At 45.1% G+C, this 22,787-nt stretch overlaps 1 protein-coding gene across 1 annotated transcript; it reads right to left on the bottom strand.

The window, feature by feature from the left end:
* Nucleotides 1-1,326: 1,326 nt before the first annotated feature.
* Nucleotides 1,327-20,136, bottom strand: MLKL (mixed lineage kinase domain like pseudokinase). The gene is given in 14 exon segments (XM_061173111.1): nt 1,327-1,658; nt 3,532-3,672; nt 3,930-3,979; nt 4,321-4,472; nt 6,587-6,671; nt 8,554-8,671; nt 8,674-8,685; nt 9,752-9,848; nt 10,436-10,454; nt 11,104-11,305; nt 12,163-12,237; nt 15,794-16,144; nt 16,147-16,251; nt 20,061-20,136. Coding segments are annotated over 13 exon segments (1,437 nt in total). The 5' UTR covers nt 16,250-16,251; nt 20,061-20,136; the 3' UTR covers nt 1,327-1,626.
* Between the last annotated feature and the right edge of the window lie 2,651 nt (nt 20,137-22,787).

Here is a 22,787-nt window from a genome sequence, read left to right as displayed (position 1 = left end):
TGGTACTGTTCATCATCTTGATGGGGCTTGGATTAATCATGTGTATGAATTTGTCAGACTCATCAAATGGTATATTTAGGATTTGTGCATCTCACAACATGGAAAGTTTACCTCCCCCCCGCCAAAAAAAACCCCTGTAAACAAATATTGAACTGCAGTTAATGATATAAATGCTGAAGTGTTTAGGAATGAAGTGTGCTGATGTCTGAAATTTTCTTCTAAATGCATAAAAAATAAGGATGGATCAATCGATGGGAAGAGGAAGGGGAGGACTGATATGCATGTGATAAAATATAGTGAATTGTTAGGTATAGAATCTAGGTGGTGACTATACAGATGTTCAGAGTATAATTCTACTGACTTTTCGGTGTATTTGAAAATATTTATATTTATAAATGTTGAGGAAAAAATTAGGTACCAGACTTTGGAAGATGTCTTGTGTGAGTGAGGGGCCCTGAAGATTAAGCTTTATTAGTTTCACAGTAAATCTACCTCTGCCTGTGGGTCTGCTAGAGCGTGTATAATTAATCTATAAGGGAGCATGTTCACTGTAGCTCCTACAGCAAAGAGAAAAGATTTTAAAGATGAAAATAGTAGTACCTGATGATAAGCTCTAGAAAAGACTCATTTTCAATGTTCAACTTGTTCATGTTTATTCTTTACCTTTTTTTTGTTTTTTTTACTTAAAAAATGTTCTAGGGGCTTCTCTGGTGGCGCAGTGGTTAGGAATCCACCTGCCAATGCAGGGGACACAGGTTCATGCCCCGGTCCGGGAAGATCCCACATGCCGCGGAGCGGCTAGGCCCGTGAGCCACAGCTGCTGAGCCTGCGCGTCTGGAGCCTGTGCTCCGCAACGGGAGAGGCCGCGACAGTGAGAGGCCCGCGCACCGCGATGAAGAGTGGCCCCCGCTCGCCGCAACTGGAGAAAGCCCTTGCACAGAAACGAAGACTCAACACAGCCAAAAATAAATAAATAAATTTATTAAAAAAAAAAAAAGTGTTCTAGGTTAAAAAAATCAAGAATTGCCAAGAGGTGTGGATCCAGAGAGAGAGATATATATATATATATATTTTTTTTTTTTAAAGAGACTTTTTTTTTTTTTAATTTATTTTTTTATTTATTTATGGCTGTGTTGGGTCTCCGTTTCTGTGCGAGGGCTTTCTCTAGTTGTGGCAAGCGGGGGCCACTCTTCATCGCGGTGCGCGGGCCTCTCACCGTCGCGGCCTCTCCCGCTGCGGAGCACAGGCTCCAGACGCGCAGGCTCAGTAATTGTGGCTCACGGGCCCAGTTGCTCCGTGGCATGTGGGATCTTCCCAGACCAGGGCTCGAACCCGTGTCCCCTGCATTGGCAGGCAGACTCCCAACCACTGCGCCACCAGGGAAGCCCGAGATATATTTTTGTAAAACATCTATCAGAGTTACCATCAGAGGTGTATTTTTGACAATATCATTTGGAGTGGGATGGGCTCTGTATTACTGGAGTTGTTTTCTATTTGTAACAGACAAGTGCTGCCTTCCTGCACCCACAAATAACTCCATGCTGAAGGATATGAGGGAGAAAGATGCCCAGCTTGTGCTCTTCCAGCTCCTTGTTCAGGGACTCAATTTCAGTTTCAATACTTGGCTTAACAAAAAGTAGACAGTCTCTCTAAGATTTCTGTGAATGAATAAACAGAAAGTTAGACAAGGGCAGGAACTGAGAGCCACATTAGAGACACAGACATTTCCAAAGTTCACAATACTGTAGAAACTGCATTCCCCTTGGTCTGGCTGGAAACTAAGCCACCACCGGCACTCATGCCTTTGTGATATGATGATCCCTCTTACTCTGTCAACTTTCAAAATACAACTAGCTTGTGGAAGGGGTAAGCTCACATCTTAGTGTGAATTAGTCTCAGGTATTAGATTCTCTAATACCTGGAGGACCCTGGGTTTAAGGACCCTGGAAAGAGGAGGAAGAAGACAAAGGAGAATTTGAAGGAGAGGAAGGTACTATAGAAAATACTGTCAGCTTCTCATCCACCCTGAAGGCTAATTCTTCAGGAGGCACCATTGAATCTGCTCTTCTACGCTGTGGTGGCAAAGAGAAAGTTTCAGACAGAAGCTAGGCCAGGGTTTTGATTTTTCACCCCAAAAGGTAGGGATGGGGGTGAAGGAGGGGGAGGGATGAGATACCTGCTAACATGACTGTTAGCATGATTCCCGATGGACCACAAATGAGAAGGCCTTGAAGGACAGTCCTCATGTCAGACACTTCTGTAATTAGTGGCTCTGTCCTTGGGGGACTACCTCCAAAGCCTGGACATCTGTCTCTTTAGTTCCTCTCTCAAGGCATTGCATCTTCAATTAACAATGCACTCCACCCCCAGGTCTCTAACTCAAGATAACTCTCACGTGTGTTTCTCAGGAAACGTGCGCAAGAATGTTTAAGGGAGTGGCTCCTAAGGACAACTAAAATATCCATCGATAGTGGAAGGGGTAAGTAAGGTGCATGGTGATCTAGTGGCCTACTGTACAGCAGTGAAAACGAATGAGTTGAAACCATCACATTAGCATGGATGAATTTCAAATCATTTGCTCATACTAATTGACCAAATGAAGCAAGTTATGGTAGAATACAGCACGACATCATTCACAAAAAGTCCTCATACATGAGAAACCAAATAATATAGTGTACCTAGGTTGTAAAACTATAGACAAATTTTTACCAAAATGTTAGGACAGTGGCTACTCCGGGAGGATGGGACAGGAATGTGAAAGCAAGGGACTCATAGGTGGTTTCTGAGTTGGTGGCAATGTTCTAGTCTTTAACCAGGGGTGGATATGTGATGTTCTTGTCCTCTGACTTAAAAAAAATTGCACATATATATTTTATACACTGCTGTACTGTGATACGTATCACAATAAAGATAAGAAAAATATTATTTTGTATCTTTGACCTCTGTAGCAACTTCAGTGGAAACACTTCCCCAATCCGGGGATACTGCCTGTGAATCATGTTCTCTTGTGTCTGGAGCTTTGTGGAAAGTCTGAGGAATTTGGATCTAGAGTGGGAGAGGGAGACATTCCCAGGGAGGGAGATGGTGTAAAGAAATGGAGGAGCAGCTGATAACATGGTGAAATAAAAGTCTGAGTAGAGGAAATTATCCCCAGGATGTTGATAAAAGAGAAGGAAGGGAGAGAAAGAATATAGGCTGGAGTAATCTGCCTTCGCAACCCACTTTAGACTAAACAATGCCCTTAGGGCTGGGTTTCTGAACTCCTGTGCTATTGATATCTGGGCCGGATAATCTTTGTTGTAGGGGGCTGTCCTGTGCCTTGTAGGATGTTGAGAAGCTTCTATCCACTAGATGCCAGTGGCATGTCCACCCCACCCCACCTCCCCTGAGTTGTGACAGCCAAAAATGTCTTTAGACATTGTCAAATGTCCCCCGAAGGGCAAAACAACCCCTGGCTGTGATACATAAGGAAAATCTTTCACAAATGTTAACACATGTGGCCCATGCTCTTTAGACCAGACAAAGCCCTACCTTTAACACAGGGCCTCCTGGAGGGCTCATACACACAGCAATCATCAATGATCTCCTGCAACTGTGAAGGGCAATCTTTATCCACTGGCTCCTGGTGCCGGTCCACAGCCACCAGCTGGTAGATCTCCTTGGAATCACAGCCTGGCATGGAAATGATAGGATGGGAGGCTTAAAAATTGCTCTGGCACACACACATCTCTCTGGATGCGGATGGCTGGCAATGGAACTAGGGACTTTGAGAACTGAAGAAACAGCAGCTTCCAATGACCCCAATGACAAGCGCAGGCAATGCCCACATTGAAGAACAAAGCACCCAGGACAGCACTGATGGGAATCTCTAGTCTCTTGGAAGGCGACCCAATCCCAGCACCATCTGAGCCAACTTTCACACTGGTTACCTTCAAATGGGCTTTTCCCAGTGGCGATTTCCCAGAGGACGATTCCAAAGCTAAAAGAGAACCAAGAAACTGAACAACCGTAACAAGTTTCCCTTTTCCCATGCCCCTCTAGCCATTTCCAGAAAACATAGTGGATTTTCTTTTTTTCTTTTTGGCCATGCTGAGCAGCTTGTGGGATCTCAGTTCCCCAATCAGGGATTGAACCCAGGCCACGGCAGTGAAAGCGCAGAGTCCTAACCACTGGACCACCAGGGAACTCCTCACAGTGAATTTTCTGATTACCACCCAATTCCATTCAACAGAGTTAAGATGCTCCTCCCTAATGGCATTTGACTTGGACTTTCTTGTCCCGTTCATCTGAGTTAGAATCTGCACGAGAACATAAACATACCTGTATATTTCAGCTTTTATGTCATATTTATTATACACATTTTCCAGTCTCTGAGGTGAGATGTATGCAGCAGAATTGACTCTCTCTGCTTCTTTTCCTTTAGTTGGTCAGCTGATGGAAGTCTGTGTTTTGCTCAACTCAAATCCTGCAAGCTAGATAGAGAATGACTCAGAGACAGAAAGAAACAGCACCATCTCGGGTGGGGGATAGAGGGAATGGGTTGGTGCTACACCTGATTTTCAGGGGATGGTCTTTTTCCTTTGGGATGTATTTCCAGTGGTGTCTTCTGGCTCTGTGGCTACTCTCCTGGCTGGCATCCTGGGTTCAATTTATTATGGTGTAACGACCAAGAGAAACACAAAGAGGTTTCTTCTCTATAAAATGGGGCATGAGGATTACTTGAGGTGATGGTTATAAAGCACCTGTAAGACTTGGTATGTTGTTGTTCTAGTGTTACTATGTTAGATACAGGGCTTTCTCAGTTGACGACTCAGCTCCACTGAGTGAGGGTGGACAGGGGTGCCCGGAGTCACCGATGGCTCGTTTTCTCTCAGAAGCAGACAAAAAAAACACACAAAAAACCAACACAGGGGTATCCTCTCTGTTGTATCTGAACCTATAGGCAGCCTGTTACCCCACTGACCCTGCACGGTCAATGCCATGCTCTTAAAGAAGCCACAGCACAAGTCATGGGAGTGTGCGTTCTCCTTGGTCCATGCACATCTGTCGTCAGCACCATCCATGTGCAGAGGGCTGCCAGCCCTAAACGCAGCCAGGGATCCAAAACTAGGGGCAAGGTCAGGAAAAGGATTAGACACTTAGGTGGCTCCTCCCCCTTTCATTGACATGTTCAGTGAGCACTGACATCCTCTGACATCTGGCTCCACACTAGCCACCAGGGGTGAAAGGCTGAACAGCACATGTTACAGTCAGGTGTGAGAAGAACTGTGCTATGTGAACACTTATATTACACCTGCTACGGGGAAAGACATCTGAAAGGCAGAAAAGACCCGTCTTCTGTTATTCAGAGAAAGCTATCTGTGGATGACAGAGAAGATATTCTTTTAGCATTTGGGAACTGTGGACATCGAGTTAACAGAACCCTTTTCTCTTCCATAGGAGAATCTGAATTTCAGTGAACCTTTTAGCTCTATTCCCCTGGGAAACTGACAAAAGCTGACTGTTACCTATGCTCCTAAGTAATATTGCTGCTGATTAAAAAATGATGGGTGATTAGTAAGTCGTTTATGGACAAGAGGTCGGGGGGATGGGGACTATAAAGAGCTATAGGGGGGCTTCCCTGGTGGTCCAGTGGTAAAGAATCCGCCTTCCAATGCAGGGGAAGCGGGTTCAATCCCTGGTCGGGGAACTAAGATCCCACATGCCGTGGGGTAACTAAGCTGGCACACCACAACTACTGAGCCTTTGCACCTCAACTAGAGAGCCCACGTGCCACAACTAGAGAGCCCACACACCACAACTAGAGAGCCCACGTGCCACAACTAGAGAGCCCACACACCGCAACTAGAGAAGCCTATGCGCCACAAGGAAGAGCCCGCGTGCCACAGCGAAAGATCCCGCATGCCTCAACGAAGATCCCGTGTGCCGCAACTAAGACCCGACGCACCCAAAAAAGTAAAGAAAATAAATAAATAAATAATAAATAAATCTAAAAAAAAAAGAAAGAATATTGACTCCTGTGAGTCGTGAGGCTTCTAAGCCTGGATGGCCCCGCACCCACCCGAGGGGAGTCTCTTTCTGTCGCACCTGGGATGAGGATGAGGAGAATATCTCCTGGAGGATTGTGGGGACAGGTGTGGCATCTCCGGCTGGAGAGAAGGATTTGATGCTGCCCTGTTGGCAAGCTGTGTTGTGTGATACCCTTCTAATTGCCTCCAGGTGCCAAGTGTGGGCTATGGCTGGCCTGTGAGTCTGAATGCCTACCTGGGCTTAAGAAGATCCCCTCATGGGTGTTGCAGGGACACAGAAGTGGTGTCCAGGCATCTGAGGGGAAATGGCTCTTAGCCCATCCCTGCTGAGTGCCTGGGCAGTGGTGGATGACGGGCATCAGAAGAGCAGGCAGGACTGAGTCTGTCCTGTGGTGGGCACACGGGAAGCTGTCCAGGCAGGGGAAGAGTTGAACTCAGTTCTAAGGTGAAGGCAGAGAAACGAGCAGGCACAGGCCTCTGGGAAACGTGCGTCCCTCTCCCAGCACCAAACAGTCACACAGGTCAAACTCAAAGGGCCCCTGGAAGGCCATACTCACCTTCACATTGCAGTCTTTAGTTACCAGGAAGCTCGTGCTGCTGCTGTTTCTGTGGAGTTCTGCAGGTGTTTCTGAATGGTGCAGCCTGACACGACCAAAGGCAGGGAACATTAGTGACCTTTGCACAGACTTTGCTATCCACGGGTAGGCGGGAAAACCAGGATGCAGAGGTGAGATTTGACAATTGTGAGCTGTATGCCTCTGTGGTGCTCTGCCTGGGAAGCACTGAGCAAAGCAAAGGGCTCAGAGGCATGGCTGGATGGTTGGACCATACCTAGGACCCTTCTGGTTGAAACAGAATGTGAAGCTGGGGTTCCCACCAACTTAGTAAGTGGTAAGTGTTTTGGATTAATGGAGCCCCTGCCTCCCAGTTTGGGGTGTTATCACAGAGTTGGCCTTAGGTTGGGTTCTCCCAGAAGCAGATCATGAGGCACGGATTTGGGTACAAGTGATTGATTAAGAAGGTATTCCCAGGAGAAACCAGGTGAGGGAGTAGAGGAAGCAGGACAGAGAAGGAGAAGAAAGCAAGCAAGGGCGTGACTTCAGGTGAAGTTCCAGGCTCAGCCTGACCCCACGGGGACCTCTAGAGGATAGCTACCCCTCAGGGTTTGTTCTGCACGAAGCAAAGGAGCTGGACTTTTGTACTCACACCTGTTGTTCAATGACTGTGGACTGGGTCGGGGGGCGGGGGGAGAGGAACAGGGACAGGGACAGGTGGCTATAAAGCTCCCGGGCACCTTCAGCTCTCAGGGCCAAGGGGCTCCGGCGCCCATGGATATTCCTCTGCAGATGGCGGCCATGAGCTGTTAGCAGCAAAGTATGCTGAGGGGGGGATGAGTGTGCAGAGCAGGTAAAAAGGATCAGAGGCCACCTGGATAGGCACTAACAGTGTCTCCTACAGTCCAAAATTACTTCTCATAAAACCCACTAGTGTAGGGAGTCGAGAAGGAATAAACTTTATGATTTCCAAGAAAGAGCGAAGGCAGTATTTCCAAAAGTATGGATAAGTGGTATGCAAGATGACATGGTGAGAAAATTATTCTTCTTTTAATTCCAGTCTTTCTGATTACGTCAAGAAGAAAGTCTCAGTTTGGTGCTGGATGTCTTTAATACCTCCCTAAATCTGCTGACATCTCCTCTGCACAAAGAGAACGCCGGTCTGAATTGCAGACCTTTGGGCAGGAGGCATCATGCAGCCAGAATTTAATAACATTGTTTTGGTTTTATTTGTGGTCACCTATTTGTGATAAGTGATTCTCATCTTCAATTTATGGTAGTAATAGAAAGTGTCCTTTTTTTTTTTTTAAACTTATTTAGGTTTTTAAAAATTGAGCTGATTAAAAGGAAAATATTAAGTAAATAATGCTGGCATTATTGTGAATACGGTAATAACCATGTAAGAGGTCTGTGAGTGACTGACCTTTGGGGGCCCTTGGGCTAAAGGAACCATAGACTATGTGTGAGCTTCCAGATAAAATACAGGACACCCAGCTCATTTTTAATTTTGGAAAATCAATACATTTTTTTTAAAAAAGTACTAAAAAAGTATTGTGGTTTATATGAAATTCTGTACATCTGAAATTTTAGTAAAAGTATGTCTCATGTAATATTTGGGATATACTTATACTAAAAAATTGTTCATTGCTTATCTGAAATTCAAATTTAACTGGACATCTTGTATTTTTATTTGCTAAATCTGGTAACCTTAAGACTAAGGCCTGTCCAATTCCACAACAGCAGCCTGGATATTAAATTCAACCCTCAGTTCTGGGAGCTGGTGCTCACTGGATTAAGCCACATTTCCCCCTTCTGTCTCAGGTGTTACAATCAGAGTTAAGTAGTAAAACAACTTATGGAAGGGAAGGCTACCTGGGGCTTCTGGCCTCTTCTCTCCTTATCTCTGGGACTATCAGTAAAGAAGACAGACTCATTCCGTTCTTCTTGGCGCCCTCTCCCCCATCTGGTACCTGTATAAGCCTCTGGCTGCCCCCAGGACCAGGATGATGCACTTGGCAAGGGTGAGGTCCTTTTCCTGATCCAGCAGTTCCCTCAGGGTCCCGAGCTCACAGTACTCCATGACGATAACTGAGGTGGGGTCACTGATGGAAAGGAGCCAAACACTATGAAGACCCAGCCCCACTCAGAGGGCCTACTCTCTGCAGCCCACTCCACCATCTCTCTACAGAGACAGACTCGCCTCTGCTATGTTTCTCCATCTCCATCTCACGCAGTTTGACTCCTTGAATGGGTCCAATACCCACCGAGTCTTTGTGGGTATTCTTTGTGGCGTCTGGCATGTCAGAATTCTATATTTCCATTAGTTATTTGAGTAATGTCTCCCAGATTCAACCATATATCCCAGGAGGGCATACAGTGCTCACGGGGAGCTGAGTAAATATGTATGGTAGGAAGAAATGAGGCACAGACTGCAGGGGCTGGTGAGGGGAGCTCAGACAGGAAGTCAAGGGCATGGGCCTGAGATGCAAGAACTGACACACACAGAGTGAGTCAGTCACCTTGGCCGTCACCCAGGAGGATAAACATCACTGGAAGTTCTCCTTTAGACTGGGATTCTATGTTCCAAAGTCAGGTCGCCTGAAGCTGTGGAGAAACTTCCAGAGAGGATAAGATGGGAGTTGCTCTGTCCTCTCTGTAGGCAAGAGCAGCAAAACATAACCAGCAGGAGAGGCCATGCTGTGAGGGAAAACGCAGCCACATTAAAAAAATTAAAGTTAAAATGAACCTGAGGAGTGAGGTTCCTGGTAAAGGCGTAGGTTAATCTAGCTTTTAGATTCACTCTGCACTAATGATCAATGTTAGATTCCTTATTTGGGTCGTCAGCTTTATAACGTTTTCTTGCAACAAAACCCACCCATCACCCAGGTCAGCATCTGAACAAGCATTTCCTTGGTTCCCAGTGAACCAGCAGGAGGAGATATGGTCGCATTAGTGCAAACCAGCCCTGGGGCTGAAGCCAACTTCAAGCCCTCTTCTCTTGAAAGAAGATGGGAACCTGCATCCTGGGATGTGAAAAAATTAACGTTGATAAAAAAGCACAGTGTAGATGCCACCCTTTGAGCTGTTCTTTAAAAATGCAACGCAGTAAAACAAAGAAGACATATGACAGACCACCAAAAGCATACCCAGTCCTAGAAACAGCCTTACCTGTTTCATCAGTGCAAATCCCAAACATACGCAGGATGTTGGGGGAATCAAATTTCTTCATGGTTCTGATTTCGTTATTGAAAGTATGCCTCATTATCTATGAGAATAAAAGGGGAAATTAGCATTTCAGGATTGGGAGGTCCTTCAGAGAACACTCAGTGTAGTGACCATCTGTGTATACGTGGGGTGTGAGGGATCGTCAGCATCTCCCAGGGGTGAGTATAGGTGTATACAACCTGTTCTGAAGAGTCATCTGGTAATTCTTAGTCAATTTAATATACGCATACCCTATGATCAATCAATTCCTCTCCTGGCAATACAGCCCAAAGAAATCCCCATACAGGGCCATAAGGGGATACTTAAGGCAGCATTATTTTTGATGTGGGAAAGTTAGAAACAGGTTGTTTTCCATCACTGGAAAAAAAGGTAAAATGTGGATCTCCACCATGGACAGCAGTCAGAAGGAAAGGACTACAAGTACAGTACATGATGCTGAGTGAGAATGGTAAGAAAAGTAGGCAGCAGACATATAACACTACCATTTGTGAAAATTTAAAATGCACACACAGGGCTTCCCTGGTGGCGCAGTGGTTGAGAATCTGCCTGCCAATGCAGGGGACACGGGTTCGAGCCCTGGTCTGGGAAGATCCCACATGCCGCGGAGCGACTAGGCCCGTGAGCCACAGTTGCTGAGCCTGCGCGTCTGGAGCCTGTGCTCCACAACAAGAGAGGCCGCGATAGTGAGAGGCCCGCGCACCGCGATGAAGAGTGGCCCCCACTTGCCGCAACTAGAGAAAGCCCTCGTACAGAAACGAAGACCCAACACAGCCATAAATAAATAAATAAATAAATAAAATTAAAAAAAATAAAATAAAATGTACACACATATCATGACAACATACATTTTGCCAGAACACATACAAACAAAATACTTTATTGTCTGTGGAAGGGATGGGAAACTAAGAAACAGGAATAAAAGGAAATACATCTTTTTTTTTTCCTTCCCGGCCGCACCTTGCAGCTTTCGGGATATTATTAGTTCCTTGACCAGGGATTGAACCTGGGCCCATGGCAGTGAAAGCGCCAGGTCCTAACCACTGGACTGCCAGGGAATTCCCAGGAATACATCTTTAAAAATATCTAAATACATGAATAAATAAGAGAAGTTTCCAGAATTGATGTTGGAAGACATGTCTTTAAGTCTAGACTCTGCTCCTTAATAGCGGAGAGCAAGTCATTTAACCCTTTGGGGTCTGGGTTCCCCTATATCTAAATATGGAGACAATATGCCTCTCTCCTTGTGGAGTTATAGAGAGAAAGTAACTTGGGGGGTTACAGAGAGAACTCTGCACAACTTACCCAATGTCTCTGGCCTGGGGTTTGTGAATACTTTTATGGCCACTGGAGATTTGCGCTATTTTCCTTCATAAAGTGTGCTGAATTAATTTTCCTTTAGCAGGATCTAATCGGCTTCTGGAAGCTCCTCCTTCTTAATCTCCTTGACTTGATCTTCTGGGAGCCCCTTCTTGCGTTTCTGTGGGACTGACCTCATCCCTAGGAGAGAAGGTAATAAAGAGTCAATAAACTGAGGAGGGTGTGTGTCATAAGGGAAGAGGCATCTGAGCAACATGTGAATGGGAAGCCCTACACCGTGAACCAAAGCTGGCCTTGCCTGGAGCTTCTGATTGACTCATCCCAGAAGCGAGGTCCCAGTGCTTCTGAGTGACTGGTACAGACACATTTGGATGGTTAATAGAAATGTCTCATGTACTTCCTTTCCCTCCTCTTCAGATCCTCCCTGTCTCCAGCCTACACCCCCATCTCAACCCATCTCTCTCATCTACTCCTACTGCCACACAGCTTGGCACCTGAGCATTTGGCATCTTGTCGAGTGATTTCAGTTCTAATAGGTATATACATAGTTCAAGCTCGGTAACCCCACTGCTGTTATGTGCTCACATGTCTCTCTTTTCTCTCCCTTCCTCTAGGCCACGGCTGGGAGCTCCCGGAAGGCAGGGTCTTTCTCTGCATCTTAGTTTCCTCTATGCACTGGCTCCAGCATAAAGCAGAGACTCACAGATGTGTAGAATGGATGAGCATTTTAAATTTGATTTGAATTTCTTCTTGGAAATTCAGCAAATGACTTGAAGCTTTGAAGCTATCTAAAGGAAGTTGTCAGCACTTCAACACGTGCTAGAAGATATCTGGCTGGTCAAGAAGTTCCCTTCAAACACTACTCCAGGGACAGAAGCCTGGGCCAGCCATGAGCACATCCCCAAACCTGTGGGCTGCTTCCAGCCATCCAGCCCAGAAAATGGACAAGGGTGGGGGCGGGGTGGGCTGGAGTTCCTAGCAAACTAATGACTTCTAGTTTGGGGCAGTCAGAAGCAGCAGGGCACGTGATAACTCACAGCTCCTCACGGTTTCCACGGTTTTCTTTGTGTTGTTTTCCAAGTGCCTCAATAAAGTTTCTATGGTTTCATTTTCTGCAAGAAAAAGAGCAGCAGATACTCAAAAATAGAAATGCTCATTAAAAGCACACCGAGATACCCTTTTTCATCTATCATATTCATTGCAGTAGAAATGATTACTGCTCACGAATATTCAGCTCTCCACTTCTAAGCACACAGGAAGTGCCCCGAGGCATGGCTGTGTGCCTTGCTGTGGCCAAGAAATGAAGTGAAAGAGATTTCAGGGAAGTCTGTGTCAACATCAAAGTGCCATAATATTGAAACATCCTGGAAGGAGAACAGCTACCTTGGAGAGTCTCCTGGACTTTCCCTGAATGAGAAATAGACATTTCTTTCTTTAAGACACTGAGTTGTTTTTTTTTCTTTTTTTGAACCATAGTATAATCTAACCTATCCTGATTTATATATTCAGAAATATGTTAAAAAATTGATCATACACTACATAGGGTGGCCAACCATCCCAGTTTTCTCAGGACTGAGGAGTTCTGAGGATATGGGACCTTCAGTGTTCAAACCAGGAAAATCGCAACAATCTCAGACATTGTTAGTAGGAGTGATATTTTTACAACTTGTGTGGAGGGTAATCTGCCAACCTGTATCAAAATTTAAAATGTCCATACTCTTTGACCCAGCAATTAGACCCAGTAACTCTACTTCTAGGAATTTTCCCTAAAGATATCCTGAAATATATACAAAGATGCTCACAACAGAACTATTTACAATAGTGAAAAACTGGACACAACTTAAATGCCCATCAACAGGGAGATGCTTAAATATATCTGGTCCATGTTTACCAAGGAATATGAGACAACTCTGTGGGCATATATACAGAAGAATATTCAAGGTTATTTAAAGAGAAAAGCAAGAAGGAGAACAGTGTGTTTAGCATGCAACTGATTATACAATAACAACAACAACGATAACAACAAACAACAAAATATAAACTTAAATCTCCAGAAGGCTATTCAAGAAACTGGTAAGAGAGCGTGTGTCTTGGAATGGAACCTTGCTGTCAAGGATGAGAGTGGCAGATTTATGTCTCATGCTGGGTCCTTTTTGTACCTTTTGAATTTTGTACTATATGAATGTATTACCCAATAAAAATGTTTTTACAAAATTGCAGGAAGTAAATCCTTTCCTCCAAGTTGATGACACCAATGGGCCACTTCCACCAGAAAGTGGACCAATGAAAACTCTGAAGATTAGGAAGGCCAGGGACCAGTCCTGCCCTTTGGCTGGATCAGCCTCTGCACCGCCCCCAACCTCACTCCAACCCAATTCCTGACTCTCTTTTTCCTTGGCAGCAGGTACTTGGTTGGGGGATTAAAAATGCCTCACTTTTCCTCATCCAGAAAAGAACACATTTTGCCCACAGGTCTCTTCCATATCTGGTTTGTCCTGTTTGAGTGTCTCCTGCTGACCTGATTGGGGATGGACCACCCTCCACATCAAGGTGGCAGAACAGTTATCCCTCGGAGTTCCAGTTATCCCTCTGAGTACCTGAAGGTTCATCCAAATGTCTTTCACTGTCCCCTTAATTCCTCTCCCTCCACCCACCATCCTAATAAGAGGGAAGGATTTGGAATTCATATCACCAGTATCTGCAAAAGTGTAAAGAGGTCACGGGTCCATCCTTCCCTCTCTTCCCTTTTCTGGTGGTCCCTGGCTCTACTGTCATCCCCCAGTCCAACCTAGCCCGTGTCTAATCCCTTTAGAGCCTTGCCCTCTGCCGAGTCCAATTCGAGCCACTCTAATTCAAGCCACTGTCATCTCTTACCTAGCCTCTAAAGTGGTCTCCTAACTGGGCTCATACTTCCAATCTTTTTTTTTTTTGACTTTAAAAAAATTAATCTATTTATTTATTTTTGGCTGCGCTGGGTCTTCGTTGCTGCACGCAGGCTTTCTCTAGTTGCGGCGAGCGGGGGCTACTCTTTGTTGCGGTGCGCGGGCTTCTCATTGTGGTGGCATCTCTTGTTGCGGAGCACAGGCCCTAGGCGTGCAGGCTTCAGTAGTTGTGGCACACGGGCTCAGCAGTTGTGGTTCGTGGGCTCTAGAGCGCAGGCTCAGTAGTTGTGGTGCACGGGCTTAGTTGCTCCACGGCATGTGGCATCTTCCCGGACCAGGGATCAAACCCATGTCCCCTGCATTGGCAGGCGGATTCTTAACCACTGCACCACCAGGGAAGTCTCCATACTTCCACTCTTGCCCCCTGGGGTTTTCTGAATTATTATTCCCAAGTCTTCACCCCCATGTAGTAGTATTATACATCCACACTCCGGCCACAGCCTCATAGTGAGCACCCCACCCTCCCTGTCCCTTCATGCTGGGCTTGCCCATATGACTTGCTTTGGATGCTAACGGATGTGATACAAATAAGAGTCTTGAAATGTGCTGGCACAGTTGAGCTTCCCTTCTTGCCATTCTACCTCGGAAAGAACATTCTCCAGGTACTCATTGCTGCTTCAGCCTTGGCTCCAGAATGAGACACGTGGAACAGACCCAAATTGGACCTGGTGCCTAAAGGCCAGCCCAGTCAAGCCTACATGAGATCAGGAGAACCCCAGCAGATCCACAGATCTGTGAGCAAGAGAATTAATGACTATTGTTTTAAGCCTCTGAGTTCTGGTATGGTTTGTTATGCAGCATTAGTGCAGCAGTAATTGACTAATACATATCCATTTGCCACATAGCAGCCTGGGTGATTTTCTTTTCATACAAATCAAATCATGACAGGCCCACATTTAAGGATCTCCTTTCACTGACTTCTAATGACTCAGAATAAAATCTAAAATTCTTATCAGGCCTACCAGAACCTGCATGACTTTGCTCCTGTATCTTCTGGCCTACTTCCCCACTTTAATATGGTATCTCTCCTTCACCTACCACACTAAAGCCATCCTGGCTTCTGGCTGTTCCTTGCACATGCCATATTTATTCCCACCTCAGGGCTTTTGCATTCACTGTCTTCCCGGCCTGGAATGCGCCTCTCCCTCAACTTCACATGACTCGCTCCTTTTCATTATTCAAGGTATCCATTCAAATGTCACCCTGACCACTCTCGCTGCACCCACTGTCACTTTCCATCTCATTACCATGTGTACGATTTTCATTGCCTTTAGATAAAATAATTTACTTAGGCCTCTATCTGCAGATTTTATGTTCCATGAAGGCAAAGATCTTGTGTATTTTGCTCTGTGTTGAATCTCCAGCACTTAGAACAGTGCCTGGCACATGGTACTCAATTCCTGTTTGTTTAGATAATTAGTGAATTTTTCTTCCTGGATAATTTACATATTAATGGAAGGTCCTGGAAAAACTAAGGCTGGGAGGAATGACATCAAAGAGAATGGAAAGGGAAACACGACTCATCAGTATCACCCCCACCCCGCCACTGGTGGCACACTCAAATCTCACCAGCCCCCACCATGTCTGTACCCAGGGATGTCCGGAGTTCTGAGTTACATGAATAGACACCTGCTAAAACCTCTTCAGCCTTCCTGATTTTTTGGTAAACCAAAATGAGACTAATATACCCCCATTTGGAGTCCCCCCATCTAAAAAAACTCCTTACCACTTCTCAGTCCTTGGATAACCTTCCTGTCTTCCTCTGCATCCTATTGATCTTCCTGTTGCCAGAATGCTCCTGGGCTGATGCTTGAAATATGCATCCGTTGATCCACCTGAAGCAGCAGTGAGAACTCCTCCCAGACATCTCTCAGCCTCTTGTTCACTCCACTGAAGAGTATTCTGTCATGCCCTGCTGTTAGAAACTTCTGGATATTGGATTTATTGCTGAACTTATCTATCCGCTCCTTAGCTTCCTCTAGGGCAGCCTGGAAACGTTTCAGGGCAGTGGTTTTCTCGGTGGGCAGGTTCCTCTCTCCTTGGGCCTGGAGCATTTGCAGAGGCTGCAGCAGGCCATGACATGGTTCCTTAGACGCCAGCACTGTTTCTGGCAGTATTTCATCTCTTCACACTGGTTGTAGATAAGCTGGCCTAAGGAGATGATCTGCCTCAATTGATCCATATCTGGAAGAAACAGATGGAATTTGTTTAAGTCCCAGGAATCTCCTGCGTATTTACTACTGGGCTAAGGGTGTCTGTGATTTAAATGGCTGTAGAGGTCTCCCCATCAATTTCATGTAAGGTAGAGATGGCTTGCTGTCCACCAAATTCTTCCAGTTTTAGCTGGGAAGTGTTGGCCCAGCTAGGGCTACATCTCCCAGCCTTCCTTGCAGCTTGATGTGGCCATGTGACTAGTTCTCACCAATGGGGTGTGAGTAATATAAGTGTTACTTTGGGCTGAGTCAGGTTTGTCTCCTTCACACACTGTCAGCTGGTTACACAGGATGATGTAGCCCTAGGTGTGGTAGAGCCCAAGAAGGGAGAATCCTGGATCCCGGAATCATCACTTGGAGGAGAGCTGCTCATAAACCTGGAATATCTGCCATGGACTAAATTTCTATTGCATTTGAACCATTATATTTTGGGGTCTATTTATTAAGTAAGTTTAGCCTATTCTAACAAATATATCCTGCCAAAGTATAGGGGTGACTATAGGATAGTAGGTTGAAAAGCTCAGGCCCTTTCTAAAGAAGGCAAGGATTACCTAGTAAGTCACCAACTCTTCAAGGATAAAGGGCCCAGTGGTGGAAGATCTTCTAGTTTTTAAAGAGCAATCAGAAATTTGGATTTTTATGTTAAATCTCTCAATTTAAAATATTGCAACCAAGTAAAAAAATGTTTTAAAAACTGTGCAGTCCAACACTGTGTTGGTCAAATAAAATATGTTTGTCACCTGGATATTGCCCATGAAGCCTCAGTTTACAACCTTGGCCACAGCCGGCTGAGGATATTCAGGACCGTAATAGAAGTTGGCTTCTGCAATCTCAAATTTTCTTTTCTGTCTCTTTTCCCAGTGCTTGAGCAGCCCTGCCTCCCTGGTCCTCACCTCCATCCCTCTCTACTGTGTTTTTAGCACTCTGTAAATTTGTTCCAGCCTCCCCATTGGCTGATTCATCAATAAGCCTTCATGTTGTAAGTGCTGACCCCTCAGAGGCATTTGCACTAAAGACTAAGATTTTTCAGGCCCAGAGGAGTTGAGGTAGACATCTGTGTTGCCTACACAGCATCCATTTCTCTACTTCCTACTGCTGCCCAAATTTTCTGTGACTATCTGCTCCTCCTCCATTCAGCAATCAGTTTGTGGGGAGTTGGCCCCACCCCTGGTTCTAAGGGTGAGACTTGTATCTAAGCCAGTGGTTCTAAACTGAAGGTGACTTTGCACACGCCCCCCACTCCCTGCTGGGACTTTTGGCAACGTCTGGAGACATTTTTGGTTGCCACGACTAGGGGATGGGTGTTATTGACATCTAGCAGGTAGAGGTCAAGGTGCTACGACGCATAGGATGCCTCCAACCCCGCCCCGCCAGCAAAGAATGATCCAGCCCAAAATGTCAATAGTGCAGGGGTTGAGAAACGTTGATCTAAGCCATCAGACAATTCCTAGTAGCTTATCACAGTGATTGGTTCAAAACTGGGCACCTGGGCTACTTTGAGGGGTACATTTGGCTGGGGAGCTTCCTGGCTCCCCTAAGACAGCCCAGGAAGTCAGCTTCTAACTCTCAACCTCTCTCTGAATATGAGTGAGAAAGCATGGAGCCCTGATTCTAAAGCTGTGGAATGAGGCTAACCTTCAGATGGCAGAACGGAAAGCAAAGAATGAGTCCTCAGTGACAACACTGAGCCACTGGTGGTTTGAACTGACCCTGAAGTCTACCCCATTCCTCAATTACAGGTTTCATGAACCAATAATCTTCCTTATTGTTTAAGCTCATTTGAATCGTGTTTGCTGTACTTGTAACCAAAGGCAACTGGGTTCAGTAATGAATGATGATAATAGCGATGATTACTACAGGCTAAGTGCTTTGGAACCACAAGCTCACTGTGGTTACCTACATTGTATAGGTGAAGATCCTGAGGTAGGGAAAGGTTGCATTTAAATAAGTACAAGTCCACGGAAAGGGTTGCCAAAGGACCTTTATTTTGGCAGGCAAGATCTTAGTGCCCCCGCAGTGGGAGTGCGGAGTCTTAACCAATGGACCGCCAGGGAAGTCCCTCTAAAGTACTTTTAAACAAAGTTAATCTCAACAGTTCTATTCCAAGAAGGTAATTGGTCTGGAGCCCAAATCTGGTTTAAAAAGCATGAGTAAGAAACTAGCAGAAGCCAAACCAAATAAGCAACTAATTGATACATTTTTGTTGTTGCCTTAGTGTTATACTGATCTAACAAGAGAAGTAACAGGTATTAGGGCATGCCTAAAAAGACTCAGTGGGTCTCAGGCTGCCCAGCTATTCGCAGTTGCTAAGCAGAGAGCTTCAAGGCCATTTCTTGGGACTCCTGAGGGCAATGAACTATATACCTTTCTCTGGTCCCCCGGAGACAAAGGCAGATGTGAAAATGTTGCTCAAGGAACCTTGAGGATTTCAGCTTCATAGCTCCAAGCTTCAGTTATCTTATTGCCAGCCTCATCAAAAAAGCCATATCTCAGAAACAACTAATCAAAAGATAATTGGAAAAAATATCCCACTCATCAAAGCAACAATTTAAAACAATACATTTCGCAGGAAAAGTGATAATGTGGTATGAGGAAAACCACAGAAAACAAAGCTTCAAGAAATGGAGAGGGACTTCCCTGGCGGAGAAGTGGTTAAGACTCCGTGCTTCCACTGCAGGGAGCACGGGTTCCATCCCTGGTTGGGGGACTAAGATCTCGCATGCCTCGAGGCGCGGCCACAATAAAAACCAAAAAACGAAATGGAAAGAACTGTTATTTTTCTGGCTGGGAAGATTAAAAATGACAAACCTGACAATCCTTTCCAAAGGTAAATCCAATTTAATGCAGCGCCAATAAAACTCTCAATGGCACGTTTTGGTACTGAAACTAAATGATCCTCAAGTTCATTTGAAAGAGGAAATTAGTAGGGATAACAAGGATTTTTGTAATAAAAAGGGACTTACCTATAAGATATTAAAATTATAATTACTAAAATTGTTTAGGGCTTATTAAGTATAGGATAAAGATACCAAAAGGATGAAAGGGAATATAAATGCATATATATTTTGACTCAACAATGTGAATTTCTAGGAACTTGTGCTGTGGAAAAGCTCATATGTGTACAGATAGATGGATACTAAGGATGTGCATTGAGGTGCCATTTGTAACATGTAAAACTGCTAACAACCTTGATAAGGATATGTTAGTTGCAGAAAAACAATGAGGGGTAAAAGTCACTAATTTTAAAAGTGAAAAATCTTAAAACGGTGGTAACAATATAAATCCATTGAGAACTCTAATGCCATTTCCTCTTCCCCTCCGAAAAATGCCATCAAGCAACCTTTCCTGATGAGACATTTTACATAAGGTTACTCTCCTTTTGTCTAAAATGGGCCCCAGAAAAGGAAGAGGGCATTAATCATCAAGATCTGGAATCATCTCCCTTGGCAATGTCCCACTGTTTGGAGTTGTCTGTCTGGGGCTGCTTGGCCAATTCTTCTGAGCTGGGTTCCCGAGGCCCTTCCACAACGACCTCCACCCGGAGCCCACCCCTTTGCCGCGCCTTCTTTAGCTGGAAGCAGTCGGAGACACGAGCGGGCGGCTCCACCCTCAGAGCAGAGGAAAGAAAACCAACTCGGTCCTGAGTTCCAGGAAATGGGACCGTGGGTCACCCCCACCTCCCACCGCGGCTCTCCCCTCACTGCCCAGGAATCTGGCTGCGCCCTTCAGCCCCGCCGCCTCCGGGGACCGCGCGCGCCCCGGGACGACTGCCAGACTCACCCTCGTCCCTCCTGAGGGCGTCCAGTCGGTCCTGTGCGCAGTTCCAGGAAGACACCTCGGCTTCTCGGACGACTGCCTTCCTCCCGGGCGAGAAGTCTGCGAACGCGAGACCCCGCGGGAAGTGCCGAGTCCCCGCCCGCGCCTCCTGCCCTCGGTGCCCGTGCCGCGCGGCCACCGGGCGGATGTGTTCCTTCGAAGTCAAGCGACGTTCGGCCCCTCCACGTGTCCCCAAATCAGCTTTATCGGCGGCTGTTTTTGCCCTGAGCCAGCTAAAGGACTGGGGGTCGGACAGGGAAGTCTGTCCCGCCTTCTCTGAGCTTTCACAGGGCTCTTGTAGCCAAACCCCAGGCTCAGGGTGCATTGGTTCCCTAGAACCTCTTTCCATCTGGTTCAGAGCGAAGGATCCTTCCTTCCTCCTGGTATTCTCCCCTTGCCCTTTCCACACTCCCCCACCTTCCCCAAATTTCTCAGTAATTATTTACAGAGTACTCCTGGGGCCAGGCCCTCTGCTTGGGGCCGGAGATTCAGAAAAGAATAAGGTCCCAGGAAACTATTATAACCAGGACACAGTATGAGAAAGATTAGATGAGCAAAAAACAGAGCTAGAGAGAAGGTTCTTGTGTCTGCTTCTCGGTGCTTGAAAATATTGGGGTTGGGGGAAGGGAGTGAAGGAAGAGACACACTTAAGCTGGGGTGGGGGGGAGGGTTCGGCGGAAATCAACTTCCTCCTCTAAGGTCATTGCAGAGCTTTCTGTTTTGGTGTAGTCATGTTTTATTACAGTTAGCTGTGTCCCCAGCTAGAAAGTTTGAGGAATGACATTCATTAACTCATCAGGCTGTTTCCTCTAAAAGGACAGAATTGGATTGTATGAGAAGACTTTTTGGATAGGGAAGACCTGGGTAGAGGATGTCTGGGGTGTTTATTCATTTATATTCTCCTGCTATTGTTCTCCACCTACTGCATCATCAGTTTTCTTCTTAGGTCAGGTTCCCTAGTAGCAGAGTCCAAAAAAGAGAATCAGGTACATTGTGATTTATTGAAGGAAGGCTCTCAGGATAGAGGGTAGGATAGGGCAGGGGGAGAAAATAGCTAAGCAAGGATGCAGTCTCAGTGCAGAGTGGCTTCAGTCAGATTCCATGGGGAGGTCTGGAGCAAGAGGCAGGTCCTCCTCTGGATAGATCAGAAGTTAGGTTACAAAAAGTCTTAACAAACTGAAGAAGATTGAAATCATACCAAGTATTTTTTCTGACCACAGTGGAATGAAACTAGAAATCAACAGCAGAAGGAAAACTGGAAAATTCATAAATATGTGGAAAGTAAACAACTCTTGAGCAGCTATCCTGTCAAAAAAGAAATCAAAAGGAAATTAGAAAGTACCTTGAAACAAATGAAACACAACATACCAAAACTTAGGGGATGCAACAAAAGCAGTACTAAGAGGGACGTTGACAGCAATAAATACCTACATAAAAAAGAAGAAAGATCTCAAATAAACAACCAAACTTTACACTTCAAGGAACTAGAAAAAGAAGAACAAACTAAGTCCAAGGTTAGCAGAAGGAAGGAAATAAATATTAGAGCAGAAATAAATGAAATAGAAAACAGAAAAATAATAGAAAAAAATCAGTGAAACAGAGTTTATTTTTTTAAAGATAAATTCTACAAACCCTTAGCTACACTAAGAAAAAAAGGGAGAAAATTCAAATAAAAAAATCACAAATAAAAGACATTACAACTGATGTCACAGAAATAAAAAGGATCAAAAGAGACTGTAATGGGGAATTCCCTGGAGGTCCAGGGGTTGGGATTCCAGGCCTTCAGTGCCAGGGGTCCGGGTTTGATCCCTGGTTGGGGAACTAATATGCCACAAAGCCCTGCAGCATGAGCAAAAAAAAAAGAAAGAGAGAGAGAGAGATTGTGATGAACAATTATATGCCAACAAACTGGGTAACCTAGAAGAAACAGATAAATTCCTAGAAACATACAGCCTACCAGGATTAAATCATGAAGAAACAGAAAGTCTGAACAGACCTATAATTAGTAATGGAGACTGAATCAGTAATCAAAAACCTCCCAACAAAGAAAAGCCCAGGGCCAGATGGCTTCACTAGTGAATTCTACGAAACATTTAAAAATGAATTAGTACCAATCCTTCTTAAACTCTTGCAAAAAATTGAAGAGGAGAGAACACTTCGAAGCTCATTTTATAAGCTCACATTACGCTGATACCAAAGCCAGACAAAGATAATAAGAAAAGTACAGGCCAATACCCCTGCTGAATATAGATACAACAATCCTCAACAAAATACTAGCAAACCAAATCCAACAACACATTAAAAGGATCATACACCATGACCAAGTGGGATTTATTCCTAGGATGCAAGAATGGTTCAACATATGAAAATCAATTAATGTGATACACCACCATAACACAATAAAGGATAAAAACATATGATCATCTCAATAGGCGCAGAAAAAGCGTTTCACAAAATTCAACACTCTTTAATGATTAAAGACTCTCACCAAATTAGGAATAGGAGGAAATTATCTCAACATCACTAAGGCCATATATTACAAGCTCACAGCTAACATCATTCTCAATGGTGAAAAACTGAATGCTTTTCCTCCAAGATCAGGAACAAGGCAAGGATGTCGACTCTCACCGGTTCTATTCAATATAATAATAGAAGTCCTAGCCAGAGCAATTAGGCAAGAAAAAGAAAGAA

The sequence above is a fragment of the Eubalaena glacialis genome, chromosome 18 (assembly GCF_028564815.1).
Source record: "Eubalaena glacialis isolate mEubGla1 chromosome 18, mEubGla1.1.hap2.+ XY, whole genome shotgun sequence".
In the NCBI taxonomy this organism is placed as follows: domain Eukaryota; kingdom Metazoa; phylum Chordata; class Mammalia; order Artiodactyla; family Balaenidae; genus Eubalaena; species Eubalaena glacialis.
Note: the sequence above shows the minus strand (reverse complement) of the source record. Positions and strands in the feature narration are given on the sequence as shown.